General features: G+C 40.5%; 3 protein-coding genes across 3 annotated transcripts; 2 read left to right on the top strand and 1 right to left on the bottom strand.

The window, feature by feature from the left end:
* Positions 1-59: 59 nt before the first annotated feature.
* si:dkey-93h22.7 (platelet endothelial cell adhesion molecule) lies at positions 60-6,537 on the top strand. Its single transcript, XM_046048461.1, has 13 exons — positions 60-290; positions 379-405; positions 488-614; positions 702-877; positions 1,616-1,802; positions 2,668-2,771; positions 2,870-3,142; positions 3,242-3,547; positions 3,634-3,735; positions 3,830-3,857; positions 4,625-4,673; positions 5,126-5,191; positions 6,382-6,537. The coding sequence occupies exons 1-13, from the start codon at positions 128-130 to the stop codon at positions 6,406-6,408; spliced, it is 1,635 nt and encodes a 544-aa protein (XP_045904417.1). The 5' UTR covers positions 60-127; the 3' UTR covers positions 6,409-6,537.
* Positions 6,538-6,664: 127 nt separating this feature from the next.
* syngr2b (synaptogyrin 2b) lies at positions 6,665-15,416 on the top strand. The gene is made up of 4 exons (XM_046048472.1): positions 6,665-6,972; positions 9,713-9,950; positions 11,429-11,565; positions 12,950-15,416. The coding sequence occupies exons 1-4, from the start codon at positions 6,862-6,864 to the stop codon at positions 13,208-13,210; spliced, it is 747 nt and encodes a 248-aa protein (XP_045904428.1). The 5' UTR covers positions 6,665-6,861; the 3' UTR covers positions 13,211-15,416.
* A 324-nt stretch (positions 15,417-15,740) lies between these two features.
* On the bottom strand, positions 15,741-18,625 carry tk1 (thymidine kinase 1, soluble). Its single transcript, XM_046048473.1, has 7 exons — positions 18,452-18,625; positions 18,240-18,271; positions 17,700-17,813; positions 17,029-17,122; positions 16,785-16,874; positions 16,356-16,475; positions 15,741-16,177 (listed from the first exon to the last, which is right to left on the bottom strand). Exons 1-7 carry the CDS (start codon positions 18,515-18,517, stop codon positions 15,998-16,000), a joined length of 696 nt encoding a protein of 231 aa, XP_045904429.1. The 5' UTR covers positions 18,518-18,625; the 3' UTR covers positions 15,741-15,997.
* Positions 18,626-18,702: the final 77 nt, after the last annotated feature.

Genomic DNA, 18,702 nt, shown 5'->3' on the forward strand with positions numbered 1-18,702 from the left:
TGTTATTGAGATTCACATTTTTCAAAATGTAACATAACACCATTTAGTGAGTGTCTTCATCTTGTGAGGATACAGAGAGGGAGGGTACAGCAGGGAGGTGAAGTATAACACTATCAGCAATTTGCACATGTTTCTAAGTGCGTGTGTATTTTTTTTTTTACCCAAAGTGCTTCAACTCTCAATTCAAAACTGTCAAAACTCCTGCATTATAGAGCTAAGCGTAATCATATTTCAAGTGTTCTTCACGCTTTCTTCAAGAATGTTTGCTTCCCTCTTTGTGGTCATACTGGGTAAGCTAATCAACACAATCTGCACCGCATAAAACTCTCACATTTTAAAACTCTTGTGAACTATTTGATTTCTTTTTCCTCTCTACAGGGTTGTGCTACTGTAGCAAGGAGAGCAGTAAGTCAGTTGTATTGTGTGAGTGTGTGTTAGTGCATGTAGCTCATGATTCCTTCTGTTGAGTGTTTTTATTTTTTGATAGGTCAGTTCATTCTGGGGCGCCCACGACTGTTTGGCCCTTCGGAGGCTTTGGTGGGAGAAGTTCTGGATCTTCACTGTGAACTGGGGATCTACCCAAAGAATGAATCTATCCTGTTGCAGTTATTCAAGTGAGAATGTGTTTATATTACATCTAACTGCTGCAACGAAGCGTAAAAGTAATGACAGAAAATCCCTCTAACGATCAACCATTCTAGGGAGGGTGTCCGTGACAAGCTGTTCGGCGAATACTCCTCCCTGAATGGGGTGGTTGCAAACTTCCCCTTGGTGATCAAACAATCCCTCGAAGGAAACCTGGAGTGTGTGGCCAAAGGGCAGAACAACTCTAACATAGAGCCCACTGTCAGCTACACACACTACCTGAGGGTTGTTGGTAAGTTTTTTTATTACTGGCGATATATTGTATATAATGTGGTAGGTAGGTATTATAATATGTACATGTCTCCTTGTAACAGTAACATAGAGCATTCAGTGGCATGTATGGTTGTAAAAGCTCAACTCAATGATAAACATTTCTCAGTGGGGATGGTATTGTACAGTTGTCTGTGTAACAAAGAGTTTAATCTATCTCTCCTGAAAAACATCTAAGTTTAGCATTTTGAAATAATGACATGTACTAGCACTATAAACAAAGTACAGCTGAGGTTCATGGGAGTGTCAAAAATGTCAACCTCATGGAACTAGAGCTACTGTAAAGGGATCACCAAACTCAGACAGCTTCATCCTTTGGGGACCATGAATGTCTGTACAAAGTTTCATGACAGTCCATCCAACAGTTGTTCAGGCTGGACAAAGTGCTGGACCGACAGACAGACTGAGGGACAGGACAATATTGCCATCCATGGAGCCACTCGCTGGAATGGCTTTTAAAAAACTGTAATATTATGTTAGGACATCATAACAAGGTTTCTTGGTAGGAAAACTAGATTAGATAGGCGTTGTTAAGCTAATGGAAATGATCACCTATAAATCCAATAGAGAAATGCAAACAAAAGAATTACACAACAGACCAATCAAACATGAAGATAATCCCTCTCCTTGTCTCTGAAATCAGTGGACCTTTAATGAAATGAGACCAGGATCTGAGGCTGTTGCTGTGTCTGTCCTGCAGAACCAGTGGTCGGTGCAGCAGTTATCGTCGATTCAGGTCCAGTGGAGTTCTTTGAGGGGAAGACTCTGAAGCTGAGCTGTAAACTTAAAGCTGGAAATTATGTCTCCTACAAGTGGCTGCTGAATGATAAGCTTCTCCCTCAGTCTCCTCTCCACTATGCTGCAGATCAGCATCTCTCCATCTACAGGTCAGTGGAATCCCATTGCTACTGCATTATGAGGTGGTTGCAGTGGTGGTTTGAGAAATTTAACAATTTACCTGATTATTGTTAATTACCTACTCAGTAATGTAGGTTGGTTGCTAAGTGGTTGGTGGGGTGTTGATAGGTGGTTGTACTTGCAATGGTGATTCTGGTGGTTGGTACTCTATGGATGATAGAGCATACTGTGTGTTTGTAATTTAAAAGTCACGTAGTAGTAGTAGTAGTAGTAGTATAAGAAGCAGCAAATTAGGATAAAACTTTAGGAATGTTACAATTATTTAAGGTGCACTTCTACATTTTGGGAAATATGCTTATTTGCTTATTTGTTAAGAGTTGAATGAAAATTTGATCTAAAATTAAAAGTTGTTGTTTAATGATGCTGGAAAGGGCAACCATGTGCATCTCTTAATTAAAAGGTAATTTCTATATTTTTAAACCCTTTTTTTCATATATTTGTTTTATAAATATATATATAATATATAAATATAATATATATAATATATATTTTATATATTTTGGGATCGAAATGACTAGTAGGTACAAATTTTTTTGGAATGGCGTCAGCTGGCAGCCATGAACTGGCTGCAGTGGCTGCAACGTATGCATATGGGGCAATTGCTCCTGTCAAAATTACGTCCACAAATAGCGCTTCTTTGTGAAATGTGAAAATATCGCCCAGGTTTATAAATAACAAAATTATGCAAATTCCTGTGATATATGACTCATTTCCCTCATCGAACAGCTGTCCAACACTGAAAGACGCCTATTGTAATAGAAGCCACTGAGCATGCTAATTTTTAACTGAATCAGTAAAAGGAGTTACTGAAATGATTATCTGTGTCGCCCTTAGAACTACTCCTAAAGACAGCGGCTCCTACATGTGTGTCGCCACCAACCACTTCAACAAAACAGTCTTCACCTCCAACAGCTCTGGAGTTTCCATCACAGTCAAAGGTTGGCTGTTGTGAATAAAACCACAGGGCTCAATATTTTATTGACATGGAAAGGCTCCTTTAAATAATATTACACTCTCCTGCATCCTGTTCCCTCAGACGTGGTGTCAAACCCTGACCTCTCCTTCACCGTGTCAAAAGAGGGCTCCAACGAGTATTTTGCCATGGTCACCTGTCAGTCAACGAGAGGGACTCTGCCTGTCACCTTTTCACTATACAACAGGACAGAAGTGATTGCCAATGCGACAGTTGAAGCGCGAAAGGCCACATTTAAGGTTCCTCTGGTCTTGGGCCAGCACTTGGGAAGGCTCCAGTGCCAGGCAAACAATGGAGATCGGATTGGATACAGTGGGTTTATTCCCCTAGAAGTTGGTATGTGCATTGTTTGAAACTGCTGACATAATACTGTGGTACACACTACTTTGTAATTAAGTAAATAATTTATATTTGGATCCATACTGTCTTTAACAGTCCCGGTTGGCGGGCCTGTGATGATGCATTACGACTATGACGTTGGAGAAAACTATGCTGTAATCGGCCTTAGGCTCTACTGCAAGGCCGCGAAGGGTTCTCTTCCACGGTACCAGTGGTTCCTCAACAGAACCCTTCTGCATGACCAAGGAAGCTTCTACTATGTGGTCAACCAGCCCCCAGAACAATCTATACTCTTGCTGTCTGTAGGGAGGAGCAGTGCTGGGACGTACCACTGTGAAGTGTCAGACAGCTATGACAACACCACCGCTATAAGCAGCAAGAGGAAGTATTTGGATAAAGAAGGTATATTTGACCTGCTACTGTTGATTTGTATAAAACATCCCCGTGATAGCTGGCTTCATCTCTTCTCCATCGTCCTGCTACTCTAGTGCTGAATCGGATTCCCGTCTTGGTGGTGGCAGTTGTGTTTGGATGTTTCACATTCCTGGTTTTTCTGATCTCTGTTTGTTGTTGGACCGGAGTGCTGTTCAGTGAGTCCACAATGTTTCTATAATTTCAAGGAGTGATGTGTTTATCTGACCTCCTCACTGCTACTGTGAGTGAACATTTTTACTCCTCTTTCAGGGCGAAGGCGGTACGGAGAGAAGTCTCTGTGAGTTTGATTCTGATACCTTGAAAAATTATGACTACATTTCCCATGAAGCCTTTACTTCCTCTTCTGAATAGAACTACTTGATCTTCAGTCAGTTTTTCTTTTTTCTTTTACTGAGGAAGAATAACATGCTGGCAGTTAACCCACCATGTACAATTAAAAGAAACATATCAGTTGCTAAGTGAGTTGTGTGCCATGAAACCAGTACAGCAGCATTCATTTCATGCAAAGGTCGAAAAACAGCCACAGAAAATGTGAAATCCGGTGCATCAGTGCAACAGAAGCAGTGGCCTACCTAGTTTTCTCATAGCCCCACATATGGCCCGCAGTTAAATGTGAATGTGGTGGGAAAAATTCAATCAATAAAAAAAAGACTATTATTATAGCTATAGTTCAGATTGTATTAGTTTAACTGTTCAATTATGTTTTTAGTGAATTTTCTACATGATGATGTAAATGCGAAATGCCCAGGATTTTAATTCCCATGGACAAATACTCAATTCCTCTTGCTGCATAATATGTCATTTCAAATCATCATGATATACCAGAAGATGTCAAATTTAAATTTGATGATTCAAAAGAAATGTCTGAATCAGCCTTTAAAAGTTCATCATGTTTCATTTGGGAGTAACTGTGCCATGTGTACTCCTCGTTGGGTTGTTGAAACCTTCACAGAAACAACATTGCCAAGCTACAGGACTTTGCAAACAAACCTTGCCTGCGTGAAAACAGCTGTGTATGTGACCGCTGGCCTTTTCTCCTCTCAGGTTGAGCTTGGAGATGGAGAGAATGACTCCTGCATATGAGGACGAGCTGGTCAGTCAATATTTCTGTACCTCAATCACTGTCATATAAGCAGTTTTTATGATCGCACACTGTACTATCTGCTAGGGATGAGCAAGTACACCACTATCTGTATCTGGATCTATTCAAAAAACTAAATGATTTGTATCTGTGGCCGTACTCGGAAGGGGATGGCGCTTAATCCAGATGTGGGCAGGACTAACGAACTAGTTAGTTATTCAAGCTTGAAATTGGTATGAATGGGTTGATCAGAAATTTCGGTATTTATTAGAAAACTATTTAAAAAACAGCCTCAGAATTGAGCGTCAGTGCAATGTTTTTGATTACAATAGTATCTGATGATACTCGTACTTGCAAAAAGTACATTATCTGTACTGGATACTCGTTTCAACCAAGTAATTGCTCAATGCTTCTAACTGCTTTAGGATACTTAACCTTGACACAGAGCCCATCTCTTTTTATAGGAATTGTCAGAGTACAATGAGGATGCTGATGTGGTGAATACAGCCAGAGATGGTGAATTTGATCAGGTGAGATCCAAACTATTCATGAAATCAATCAGCTATAGTGGCAAGAAAAAGTATGTGAACCTTTTTGGAATTACATGGTTTTCTGAATAGATTTGTAATAAAATGTGATCTGATCTTCATGTAAGTCAAGGAAATTGACAAATATAATGTGTCTAAAATAATAACACAAAATAAATTAAAACAACCAAAAAAACCTCATAATGCTTGTGGAAAAAGTAAGTGAACCCTTGCGTTAATGACCTCAGAAAAGCTAACTGGAGTCAGGATTTAGCACACCTACAGTCTCGTTAAGAAAATGAGTTTAGAGTCCCCACCTCTAAACTCATTTTCTTAACGAGAATGCAACAACATTGACTGATAAAAAACCCTCAAAATGTTTGGAGTTCACGCTGCACAAGAAGCACATAATTATGTGAGCTATGCCTTGCCAAAAAGAGCTTTCAGAGGATCTATGATCAAGAATTGCTGATTTACATAAAGCTGGCAAAGGTTATAAAGTGATTTCAAAGACTTTAGAAATTCACCAGTCTACAGTTCAGCAAACATTCTACAAATGCAGACACTTTGGGACTGTTGCTACTCTACCAAGAAGTGGGCGCCCAGTCAAAATGACACCAAGAGCACAACGAAGACTCAACAATGAGGCAAAGAAACGATCCCAAATGACAGCCAAAGATTTGAAGGCATCACGTAAAGTATGGTGGAGGAAACATCATGATTTGGGCCTGCTTTGCTGCATCAGGGCCTGGCGAGCTTGCAATCACTGAGGGGAAGATGAATTCCCAAGTATATCAGACAATTCCTCAGGATAATGTGAGAATATCTACGTCAGCTGAAACTGTGTAGAAGTTTGGTTCCAGGAAAAACAAAATCCGCCTTTGGAGTGGCCTATTCAGAGCCCAGAGCCCAGTTATTGTTTATAAGGGTTCACTTACTTTTTCCACTGCCATTTTGAATGTTGAATGAGTGTCTTCAATAAAGACGTGAGGGATCAGAATTTATTTTGTGTTATTATTTTAGACACATATTTGTCAATACCCTTGACTTAGATGAAGATCAGATCACATGTTATGACAAATTTATGCAGAAAACCATGAAATCCCAAAAGGTTCACATACTTTTTCTTGCCACTGTATATAAACAAAGCAAGCAGTCAGATTCTCCTGCTCATATGTCTGTTCTCTCCTCAGGAGTCTTCTGATGCCTCCTTGGATTAATAACCCCAAATTGAGAAAGGGAAGAAGATGTTGGTTAATGAACCAGTCGAGTTGAGTCCTGAGGCTGAGTGTTCAAATTTTTTGCTCTGTAACAGCCTGCTGTTGTTCAATAAACCTATCTGCTCGTGATGATCTGTGTTGTCAAGTCTTCTCTGAGCATGAATAATTATATGATCTATCTCTGAAGTACTTGTGATAAAATATTGATAGCAGTCACCGCATGATGATCTTTCCGGGCTCCTAACTGATCAACTCCGCCCCTCTGATGCGCAGCAGGACAGCGCAGCCGCCCGCGCAGCTCCTCTGGGCGCCTCCCGTCTCCGTCAAGAGAAGCAGTGAGCACGGCAGAAGGTGGCAGCAGTTTGAGTTTTTGTTGAGCTGGTAGGCTGTCTTGTCAGGTCGGTTCAAACCACACGGAGAGCTCCAGAGGATCGTCTGAACGAGAGAGAGACAATGGAGGAGACGGGCGGTGCAAGTGCGTACGGGGTTTCGCTCGCAGGTGGAGGCTTCGACTTCTACAAGTTTGTCCGACAGCCGCAAACCATCGTGCGGCTGCTGAGCTGGGTGAGTGGACTGTGTGTGTAGGCGATTATGTTTTATCAATGCGTATCAAAGGTCCAAAAAGAGTGAGAAATAATATGTAACATGGTCTGTAAGCAGGTGCGCCTGCCCCGGAACCCGTAAACCGCCTCTGTGGAGCGGTGAAGCGATATTTTATTTGTGTTGGCAAGGACAGTAGGCTACTATATGCAGCGTCTCCGCGGGGCGTCATGTTGCACGCAGCTGGTGTGTGACAGCAGCTCGGCGACAGCACAGGTCAACACTGCTGTTGTCAGAGGACAAAAGACAGAAAACTGTCAGACACACTGAGACATCCACTTCTGGAAGCAAAAACACCTGCTAAATATAGGATGCATGATCATCTCACTCTGTGTGTAGTCTGTAGTCTCTAACATAACACACGGAGCCTACCATTAACTAACGATCACATTCACGTAAACTACATAAAAGAGTAAGTTCTTCTACAATGTTTGATCGTTTAAAATGGATAACATACAATGACGTTATCAGTCGGTATCACAAAGAGGTTATACAGACATAGGGTATTTACACAGAGAGGGAATTTATACACCAGGGGAAGTCCTGGGAAGTTTAAGTTGTGAGCTCCTGATCACTTGTTGCTAGGCAAAACTTGTGTCATAGATTTGTTTTTGTGGTTCGGACATTGATCTGCAAAGTCAAAAATGAATATAAACCAGAAGGTCCAATTAAGGTTATCCAATTAATATACATTGTTTTCTAACCCTGGGTGATTGTGAGTACACAGATTGTACAGATTTATCTCCTGGGTGAAATGGAAAAGCTTTGGATCCTCAGTTGGACAGGACTGCTTTCATGTCTTTACAGACTCATAGCCGGGATTACCGAGACAACGGTGGATTTTCATTTAGTTGATTCATGAAGTGTAAACTGTTTTGTTAGGCCTCCCACTCATGCACATGCAGGGTGAGGAAACGCACAGCTTCACCTGGAAAGGGTAGCGTATCCAGCGGGGTGGACAAGGACTGAGGACAGAATGTGCTTTCGGTTGCCTGAACGACTGAGTGTTTATGTGCATACTGTGTGTGTGTGTGTGAGAGTGAGAGAGATTATGTGTGTGTCACTGGTAAACAGGGGCTGATGGGCAGGTAAGGTGATAGCTCTCCCCGCTGACCCTCTCTTTTTACTCTTGGTGAATGTGTGCCACTGATCTCCCCCTCAAACACACACATATACATACATACACACACACACACGTGCATGCTTAGTGCAGCTGTGCTCTACTCCATCTCAAATTCACACTGGCTAGATCACCATGTATCTCTGGTGATTTTAATCTTACTTCAACAAGCCAGCACCGCCTGGCACAAGAGAGGATTGTTTGCCCTGTAACTGTGCCTACAGGTCCCACAATGCACCACACCAGCTCCTGGAACAACATGTTGGATCACCTCTGAAGTGCCAGAATGAGGAAAACCAGTTCATGTTCTTTAGAGACCCGGCTGTCCTAGCTGTTAAATGCTGCACTGAAACCGTATGTTTATGCTCAATAATGAGCAACCGGCACCAAAAGAACACATTGTATGTACATCTGGGACATTTGGGCATGTTTGTGACATCTGTCACTCAACACACAAACACTTTCCATCTGTCCACTTATGTACAGAAACATCCATCTGCTCCACTAACGACCCCTCTGTCTCACGTTTGTCTTGTGATTTGAAACCCCCCACATTCACTTCCCTAATGTCTGTGCCTTCTGTACTTTTCGGTACTTTTTGTATCATCCCATCAGCAGGGTTGTGGTCTCTCTCTCTCTCTCTCTCTCTCTCTCTCTCTCTCTCTCTCTCTCTCTCTCTCTCTCTCTCTCTCTCTCTCTCTCTCTCTCTCTCTCTCTCTCTGCAACCTCCTTCTCACTCGTTAAACAGTTCCTCTCTATCCTGCTACCAGATCTCATTATGGGTGTTGTTAGTGAGTCGGGGGCATCTCTGGAGTCACATGGCTGGCAGCTGTCCTGAAAAGTAGGTCACATGGTTAGGTGGGTAACCAGAGCAGACAGCGGGACGGTCAGAGAAACCAGGCAGCAGTGAGCAATCTTCACTTTATAAAACACTACGAGCGCAAGAGCTTGGGGTGGATTTCAAGAGTCAGCAATAAGAGACTGTTCATGATGGCATGTAATAGTGTCCCTACGTTTCATGTAATAATTACATGTTTTTGTTATAGTTATAGAAATTAATTCAGGTTCTTGTGACTCTTGAAACGTTATGTCTGATGAATGGAGTCATCTCTTCTGTAAAGGTTCCTTTTAGTAGACAAGTTAAACCAGGGGATGTTTGCTGATTTTTGTCATGTGATGATGCTTGTTGGTGCGTTCAAGAAGCTCCTTATATTTTAAAGTTGGCTGCTTAACAGTAAGCTCTATAATGTAAAAAAAGTGATTTTGTGATAGCAGAGCACATGATTGCAGTGCTTTTTTGGAAGCAGGCCCAAATACCAGATGTCCTGAGTTTATTTGAATGCACCACCAGGGAAGAGCCCAAATGGTCCCTGTTCTTAACTTAGTTTTCATAAGACATTGACAAAGTGAATAACCTATTTTTAAGCCAAGATTTAAGTCTCTGCTAGTAGATTTTAATGCAGTACTTCAACAGAAACTGAACTAAAACCAAACATGCCTTAAAGGTAGGAAATCTGTCTCAAAACATTTTGCTTTTTATTTATTATTGAAGGCTACCATCTTCTTTTCTCTGTGTCAACATAGATATTTGCCATAGTGGTCTTCGGCTGCATCACAACAGAGGGATACATCAACACTCTCCACAGTCCTGAGGCAAAGTGCATCTTCAACCAGAATGACTCGGCATGTCAGTACGCTGTTGGCATTGGGGTGATTGCCTTCCTGGCATGTGTGGCCTTCCTGATGTTGGATGTTTACCTGCCTTTTATGAGCAACGCTCAGGAAAGGAAGTATATTGTCATAGCAGACCTGTCATTCTCAGGTAAGCAGGAGAGTTAAAGTGATTTCTTTGTTTTGTAAGATCGTTAGAGCTGCTACAGCTCTATGGGGTGTTATACCTTCTTTCAGCTCATTGTTTTGGGTTTTCTGCCCACACATTTACAGTTTTGGTTACTATAAACACTCTCATCGTTCGCCTCTCCAGCCACAGCAGGCAGCTGTTTTCAGAAAAAACCCACTGTACAATACCTGAACAGCACCGAACAGCAGACAGACACAGTTAGCGACTAGCTGGTGAACATAGTGGAGCATTTAACAGCTAAGGAACAAGATATTTCCCTCAGGAGTTGGTGGAGACCTAAAAGAGAGTGAATATTGGACTAGTCAGGTGGACACCAATAACTGCGAATGAAATATAATGTTTATCTGTATTTCATCCTAAAATAAGTAACATGTTAACACCACCGTTCACCATATCAACTTTATAAGCTGATAATATGTCAGTGTTTTGTTTAGGCTACACCTTGTTTAACTGTCCCCTATTGGTCAAACACATCAGTTAATGCTGCTTTAAAGTGAACTTGAAAGTTGAATCAGATGCCCGGATCTGAAACAAAAATAATACACTTGAATGAAAGGTGCTTTGTGCCCAGTGAATTGCCTTTGTAGAGATAGTGGAGGGCCCAGTCATTTCTCAGGACGCCCAGCTTTTTGAGAGATGAAAAAGTGTAAAGGATTAAAGATACGTGAGGACACCGTCTCCTAACCAGAAATTAAACACAAGTTAATGCTTTTGATTAGATGGTACACAAGACGTTATGTCATCTGTCAACATCTGGACACATTCTTGTATACAGAATACATGAGTACAGTATATGGCAGAGATGTCATGTCATACTTAGACCACACATTTTCCCCCTACAGTAATTCATCTGATTTCCATATTAATGAAGAGTTTTATTTAGTGTATAAATAATAATAATAGATTTTACTTTAAGATATTTATGTAATAAAATATATGATTCGTAGTTGTTTGAAGATGATATTTGGCCGTAGTGTAGTTTTTTCAGTGTTATCAAGTGTACTAGTGGGTGTCTCCCCTTCTCAGTCCTTTCCTTCCAGTTTCACTTTTCTCATGTGGATGTGAGTATTGGTGTAATGTGGTATTATTCATTGTCGCACACAGTAGATGATGGGTGTGCAGCAGGGTGGACGAGGAGAGTATGACGTGAAATATTTTGATGAAATTAAACATCAGCTGTACATGACACAGCTCACAGTCAGCCATTCTTCAAGGACACAAAGAAGTGTTAGTTTGAAAACCAGCTTGTGGCCATTCCAGAAAAATGGAAACAGGAAAGCTCTTATTATTCTATTGACGCTGTTTTTGTTCTTTTGTATGTTTTTCACAGGAATTGGCTTTTCATATCAGGGTTGTCAGCTGAGCTATTTCTGTGTGTGTGTGTGTGTGTGTGTGTGTGTGTGTGTGTGTGTGTGTGTGTGTGTGTGTGTGTTTTTTAGGGGCGTGGACCTTCCTGTGGTTTGTGTGTTTCTGCTTGTTGGCCAGTCAGTGGGGTCGCACTCACAATGTCGGTAGTATCCCTGAGGACGCTGCACGCGCCACCGTGGCCTTCTCATTCTTCTCTATCGCCACCTGGGTGAGCGGGACTGCTGTTGTCTTCTTTTCATTACAGACATTTCAGACATTTCAGACCTTAGCCTCTGTTTGAGGCTAAGCCTCTAGTCTGAGTAAGAAGGCCAACAATCATGTTGTTGGCCTTCTTACTCAGACAAAAGTCTACCACTTTACATAACTGGGGCTTTTTACTAATGAAGTTAAATAAACATACTGTGTTTCTACGTATTTTATTTTTGAAAGAATATCATAGATTTTAAAATTGACAAATATGTTTTTCCTTTATTAAAGCAAGAGTTTGACATTTTGGGAAATAACGCTTTCTTACCGAGAGTTAGATGAGAAGATTAATACCACTCTTGTGTGTCTGTTAAATATGAATTTACTGCCAGGAGACGATAAGATTAGCTTCACATAAAGACTGTATGGGAGGTCAAGAATGGGACTATATCTTGGCCAGGCACAGTGACTTACTTTAATCCACAACTGGTCGTATTTACAGTTAGATTTTTGTACACATTAAACAAACACGATGTAATGTGTTAATCAGGTGCTGAGGTATTTTTAAACCTTTGTACAGAGCCAGACTAGCAGTTTCCTCCGTTGTTTCATATTCAACAGTCTTTTCAGATTTTTGCATAATAACACATGAAGTCACATATTGTTTGTAGAAGTCCTCCTGGTTGGTGTGTTCAAGTACTGTTGGGAAACCTATAACATTTGACAGCTGCTGAACAGCAAACCTTTTATTTCTAGATACTTTAATCATTTTGATCTCACACAGAGTGTTTGTCGTATGTAGCTGTCAGAGCCATTTAGAAAATATGGATAATGTTTTGGATAATTTCGTATTCATAAGTCATGTTAATCTTCCTTTTTATGTGTTTCACTTGGTAATATTTATGTCCTGCAATAGTGGCAAAAGAAGTTTTTTAAGTTGCCACTACAGTGACTCTTGCATTAACCATAATGACACAGTAATAGCTGAGCAAACACCCAACATTTCCTCATTGTTTGTCTTCAGGGTCTCTGACAGCACAGCTTGTGTTTGCAAGGGTATTCTTTATTTCTTTTTCGATGGCTTTTAGATCACGTGTGTTGGAGCTTGAATGCTGAATTCAGAAGACTTTTGAAGGCAAACCCAACCATTTAACGGCATTATCGCACAAGTAATGTAGCAATAAAGTAAAACATTGGCATTGTGATGAAATACCTCCCACTAAGCTTCAGTTTATTTTTACTCTGGTATGAAGTAATACCAGTTGTGTAGGCAGTTGAGAAAAATACACCAGTCTAAAACAATGCTTTGGAACATCCTCAGCAATTGTATAAAGTCAAAATTTTTTACTGAAAAACTGAAAGAGTCTTCAAAGTAAATGGAATAACATTTTTATTTCACTATACAGGGAATCTTGACCTACTTTGCCCTGGGTCGTTTCCGTCGTGGCGTTAATGAAGTTACCATCCCAACCTACACGGAGCCACCACCAGATCACCACACCTCCTACCCTCCAACCTATGCCCCCACCTCCTACAACCCCACTCCCTATACCCCTACCACTTACACAGCCTATCCCAGCAGTGTGGCCGACATGCACCAGCAGCCTCCCTACACCCCGAACGCCCAGCTGCAAGGAGACGCCGGCTACCAGCCGCCCAGCTACTGAGGCACATGGATGTGGTGGTGTTCCAGGTCATCTTTTGGTGGACTTGTAGTTGTACTACGCAGACCCAGAGCTATATCATATTGATGTAGTTTTATGTTTGTTTTAACACAGTTTTCCAAGTGTTGTCAGATTTTTTTTTTTTTTGAGATTTGAAAACCTGAGCAGTGCAGCTGCAAGTTAGAGATGAGGGACACTGCGGTTTACGCCAAAGGGTCTGTGGTCAGATCTTAAGACATCAGGCTAACTGCTGACATTAGTGCTGATGATTGGGTAATCTTACCTTAGACCTGTGTGCAAAGACGCAACTTATACCTCAAATGGGCTAATCCTGAAGCGGACAGGTAGATAGAACGTACCCAGGAGGTCAAAGGTCACATTATGAAAAATAACTCATAACGGCTCAATCAGGGAGCAACAAGCCAACACAGTAATGTGAACCTGAGAATGCATTTGTACATAGATTTCACTATGCAAACCTGATTTTAATGGTTGTATGTGCCTAATTTTCTTATTTGGTTTAGTAGATGTTTCCCCTTCAGTGCATTTAGGATCTATGGACAGTTTAGGATGTATTACATTGACAAATGATTTTGTGGAACAGTGGGAACAACTGGACCACTGTAAAGCCAAATGTCCCCGTGTGATTAAATTTTTTTGTTAATCCGGGCTGTGTAGCAATTATGCAGTTAACTTTGTTAGCCATATAACCATAAAATCACCCTTGAAAGAAAGTATTGCAATCTTTGTGCTACAGTAAAATGGCTCTCGTGTTCGCCATCTCAACTAGCTATGTTTTTAATAACTACTCTAATCTAAGTGTTGTTGATGGTGACAAGAGAAACCATAAAACCCCTCCATTTCTTTAACTTGGACCATGGAAAATGTGTAAATCTGTAGAGGTGTCTATTGGATGTTCAGTCATTGTTGCCTTTTTAGCAAACTTTAAGATGGACCAGAGGGAGGAGTTGGTAGATAACTTTGCACTTACTGAGCAGGTTTATCCACCGAGCATGTCCTCATTCTGAAGAGGGTAACTTATTAACTACCAGCAACAATGCTTCCTCTTAAGCCCGCAAGCAGAGCGGCCTCACACTTCCTCCAAGGTCTTGATGACATTTAGTTTTCTGAACACTGATGCTTATCTCTGGTTTACAGGCTTCTTAATCCTTAATACTGTTGAAAGCAGAACACAGCGGGCATGTCTTTACCGATGACAGTTTAACACCTCAGCCTGCAATGATGAGAATCAAACACGTGTCCTTAGAAAGACTACTGGTTCACTGTGTTGCTTTGTGTCTGACAGTAGTGTGTGTCAGTTTAACACCTCAGCTGCCTTGTCAGGCTGTTTTATCTCAGCTTAAGTGACACAAAAGTTGGCAGATAGTCAGATTTTGGTAGTTATTGCAGGGGTGTGAGCTGACTTTAGATCCGTCATTGACAAACGAGAAATTGAATGAGGATATTTGTTAAACATGATGCTGTTATGGTACTGCATTGAAGACCTTTGTACTAGTGAAAAAGACATTGATTTTTGGTGAATAAAATCTGCCATGATTAAATATGGTTATATTTAGGTTAAACAGCTGTGTATCACAGCTGCCTTCCCTGCTGTGCATGAGTGATTTTTGCAAAGGCTGATTTTCATGCAGTTAATGCTCCCCAGTGAACATCATTTAAAATAATTGTATGCCTCCGATTATGAAGACTGCAGCTTATTACCAAACCTGAACTGGCTCAACTGAATTTCTAAATTGTGCCTTTAGACCTAAAGTGCCCCATGTAATAGTAACAAGGCTAAACTTTGATATACAATGTTGATTTAATGTATATTTAGTAGCACACATTAAATGTTTAAGTTGATTAACTTGGTATTTTACTTGACTACTGCATATTTCAAGTGCCATGTTTTAGATATGAGGAAACTAGAATAATGTGTAAAAATCATGATTTGTGAGTACTAGTGTTTTATAAAAGAAAAAAAAAAACAAAATACTGGTTAGGTTGTGGTTGGTTTGATTTATTTTCATTTCTGCTTCCAAGTACTTTTTGTGACAATTGAGTTGTGAAGTTGCCACATGTACTTCTGCTTTCGTCATTTGACATCACGGTGTCAAAAGCGGAAGTTTACTTTTGCTTAGAGAATAAAATCATGTACAGGATGCTCTGTCCTATTGAGGATGTTGTGTTCATGTACTGCAGTAGTACATGTTTTACACTTCGTGGAGGATCTACTTTTCCATTTCAGCCTGCCAGCTCACTGCACAGCCTTGGAGCATGCCAGGATTTAAACAGGTTATTTTGGGCTTCTGTAGCATGTGAGGGCACTGGATTACACAGTGCAGAGTTAAAAACATTTACGTTTTGTAAGTTTGAGGAAAGAACAATTTCCATAACATTCTCCATGAAAAATCTCTCCAGAAGTTAGATCCTGGTTTGAAACCAGACATTTTACTTAACATTCCTGACCTGCTATACATAGTAAAACTTTACATATTGAACACTGTTAGACAATACATTGTGTTAATAGAAATATAATTTACAACCTTTATTTGACAGGAGAATGCACATGAATTTAGTGAAACCATTGCAATGAGTTTAGTTTGCTCATTTTCAGGGTTATTGTCAAGTGCTGTCATTCAAGTAATATACCAAAATAAAGTAGAATACTACATCACTCTGATTAGACATCAAATACAAACAAATGCTTAAAAAAGGATAACAAATAGAACCATTAATTCCTGGTTTTCTACTCTCCGCTCAACTTCTGCAACAAGTCTTTGTGTGTTTTCAGAGGTGGAGAGAGGAGAACAGCTTTCTGGGAATCCCTGAGTCCACAAGTTTTCCAACGAGGACATTTTGCGGAGTTTCATGCCTGAAAGGAGCACTGTTCTCTTTGTCCACCATCAGACCTCCATAACACTTTCTACAAACCGCCTGATACTTGTCAGCTCCCCCGATGACTTCCACCTGCGGCACAGACAAACAGTTCACTGGTTATGGAAATTAGACTCAGGCTGTGGCAGATTTTGGTAAAATTGTTAAAACAATATACAAATAAACCATAATATAGTCACGTGTCCAACTCTTCTGTTCTGAAGCCCTTTACGGTCAACTTATTCAAGACTTCTAAGGTTTGCCTCCTCACCTCTTTCTCTGCCCCTATCCTCTTGGTGTAGGCAGCTTCTTTGTAACACTGCATGCAGACGGCGTGGAGCTTCACTACGCTCTCTGCTAGAGGAATGAGGTTCAGGATGTTTCCAAATGGCTACAAGAATCCATAGGACAGCAGACAAGGAGTCAGTACCACTGAATAATTGGATGTATAAATTACATTACAAAGACAGAACAGACACATTATAGTGTGGAATAATAAGCACATTGAGCAATTTGTTATTGTGCTGTCCATGCGGATTGTTCAGTCCTTCCATTAAAATGTGTGTTTTGTATTTGACATTGTGTTGTGTCTATACACACAGTGGTGCTCTATCTGCCCATGCACACAGTATCTCTGTACGAACTGTGAGTGTTTGCCAGGATCACATTGACATGTGGTGACAAACACAGACACACACACCTTTCTCTGGAAAGTTCCATCCAAGGCAGCTACAATGACAGTCTTTCCTAAATTGGCCATCTCCTCACAAAACTCTACTGTGTCTGGAAACTACAATAAACACAAAAGAAGCCGGGATTTAGTTAGTGAGGAATGTTTCCTGCTGAATTAACACTCCTCACTAGTGCAGATCAAGACAACCTGGTCTTAATGGAGATCAATATTAACTAGTTCACAGAAATACATACAGCACATAAAAACTTACAAACTGTCCTTCATCAATTCCGATGACACAGGCTTGCAATGCCAGAGGCCGCACATCTCCTAGACAGTTAGCTGGTACGGCTTCCATTGTGTTTCTAAAAAGATAAACAGGATAGAGAGAAAACACTTAATTTTAAAAAAGAAATGTGTATTGCTTTGTTACCTTGCTTCATCTGCCCTTCCAATCAGAAGAGAAATTACTTCCTGCTTTATTCAGAAGTCCTGACAGGAAAACTTACATCTACCCAGGAACCCACTAGGTTATGTTTTGATCAGGCATCATGAATCAGATTGCTGAAAGACTTCTCCCTGTCTGCCCCTTTTCAAAAGCTACTAATGCAATTACTGATTTGTTCAGTTCAAAATAAAAGTTCACTAGACAACAACTGACATTTCAGTGGATCCACCCTCAGCTTTGCATTTCTCCATCATCTCCATTTTACTCTTTGTAGTTAGGCATGTTCAAGCAGTAATTTTATGTAAATCCACCGTATTTTGTATTTGTTATTGTAAGAAAATTGACTAAGCAGCACAAATTAAACCCACACTAATGAGCAAGGTTACGAAGCCTTTTTGCCTTCCTTTACCATTGGCTTCCATTACCACTTCCCCAAACACAAAGACAAGTGGATTTCTGTAAATGTGAGCAACTTGTTAATACAGTGGACGTACTTGTCATGTGTGGCCATTCCTTTGTCAGAATAACGAGTGTCCTTGGCATATTTGACCACCAAGCAGTTGTACTGGGCTATCTGGAAACGGCGCACTCTTCGCATCAGCTCAGTGCTGAAAAGTAAATGACAATTATTTAGTCAACACCAGTGAAACCAATCTGTACATTTTGTGCATGAAAAGGTTTTTTATAGATAAGTTAGATAGATTTGTGACAGCACATCTCTCACGCGAATGTCGTTAACTACATCAAAATGATTCAATATGGTTTAGTATGATGTGCAAAATCAGTGTAAAGTGGTCCTAAAATGTGTAAACATACAAAGCATACTGTGCAGCAATTGTACGCTTTACAACATATCTCCTACAGACGTTTAAGGTAAACAATAGAGTGGATTTGGCGGGACATTCAAGTCTGGGCGGAATTGGGACATAGTTCTGGTTTTAACATTATTTACAGTGAAAATGAATAACTGTAACTTAGTTAGCTCCACCTGCAAAGAGACCTGCTGTTTTTATATTTGTGAATGAATAGTTCACCTTTTGCCTGAAAACATCGGTCCAAAGATGACCTGTAAACAACAGTGGAGAAGTTAGTCTATGAAAGTCAATGACAAATAACATTCATTTAAATACACATTAACGTTAGTCTATGTCCTGTTTGCCTACGTTAAATTGAGCTGTGGTAGTTAAAGGTATGATATAAGTTAACTGAGACAATAACGTTAACGTTACATCAATCAGATACGAACCTGAACCTGTCCCCGTGCTTTCCTCGGTGAATTTGGAAGAACTCTTGGGAAATCCACACAGTCCATTTTTTATTTAAAGACGCGGCAACTCAAATAAAACTTAAAACAGTCAAATAAAAAATAAACACATTACTAATTTAATCCGCACAAGAAAAGTTGCTCTGAAACTAAACTTTGAATATGGCGGGCCCGCGGCTGCTTTATGTCAAATTCCACCAATGGGCGTGGAGTCACGTGATTCTTTGAACCTA

Source organism: Micropterus dolomieu, linkage group LG04 (genome assembly GCF_021292245.1).
Source record: "Micropterus dolomieu isolate WLL.071019.BEF.003 ecotype Adirondacks linkage group LG04, ASM2129224v1, whole genome shotgun sequence".
Lineage (NCBI taxonomy): Eukaryota > Metazoa > Chordata > Actinopteri > Centrarchiformes > Centrarchidae > Micropterus > Micropterus dolomieu.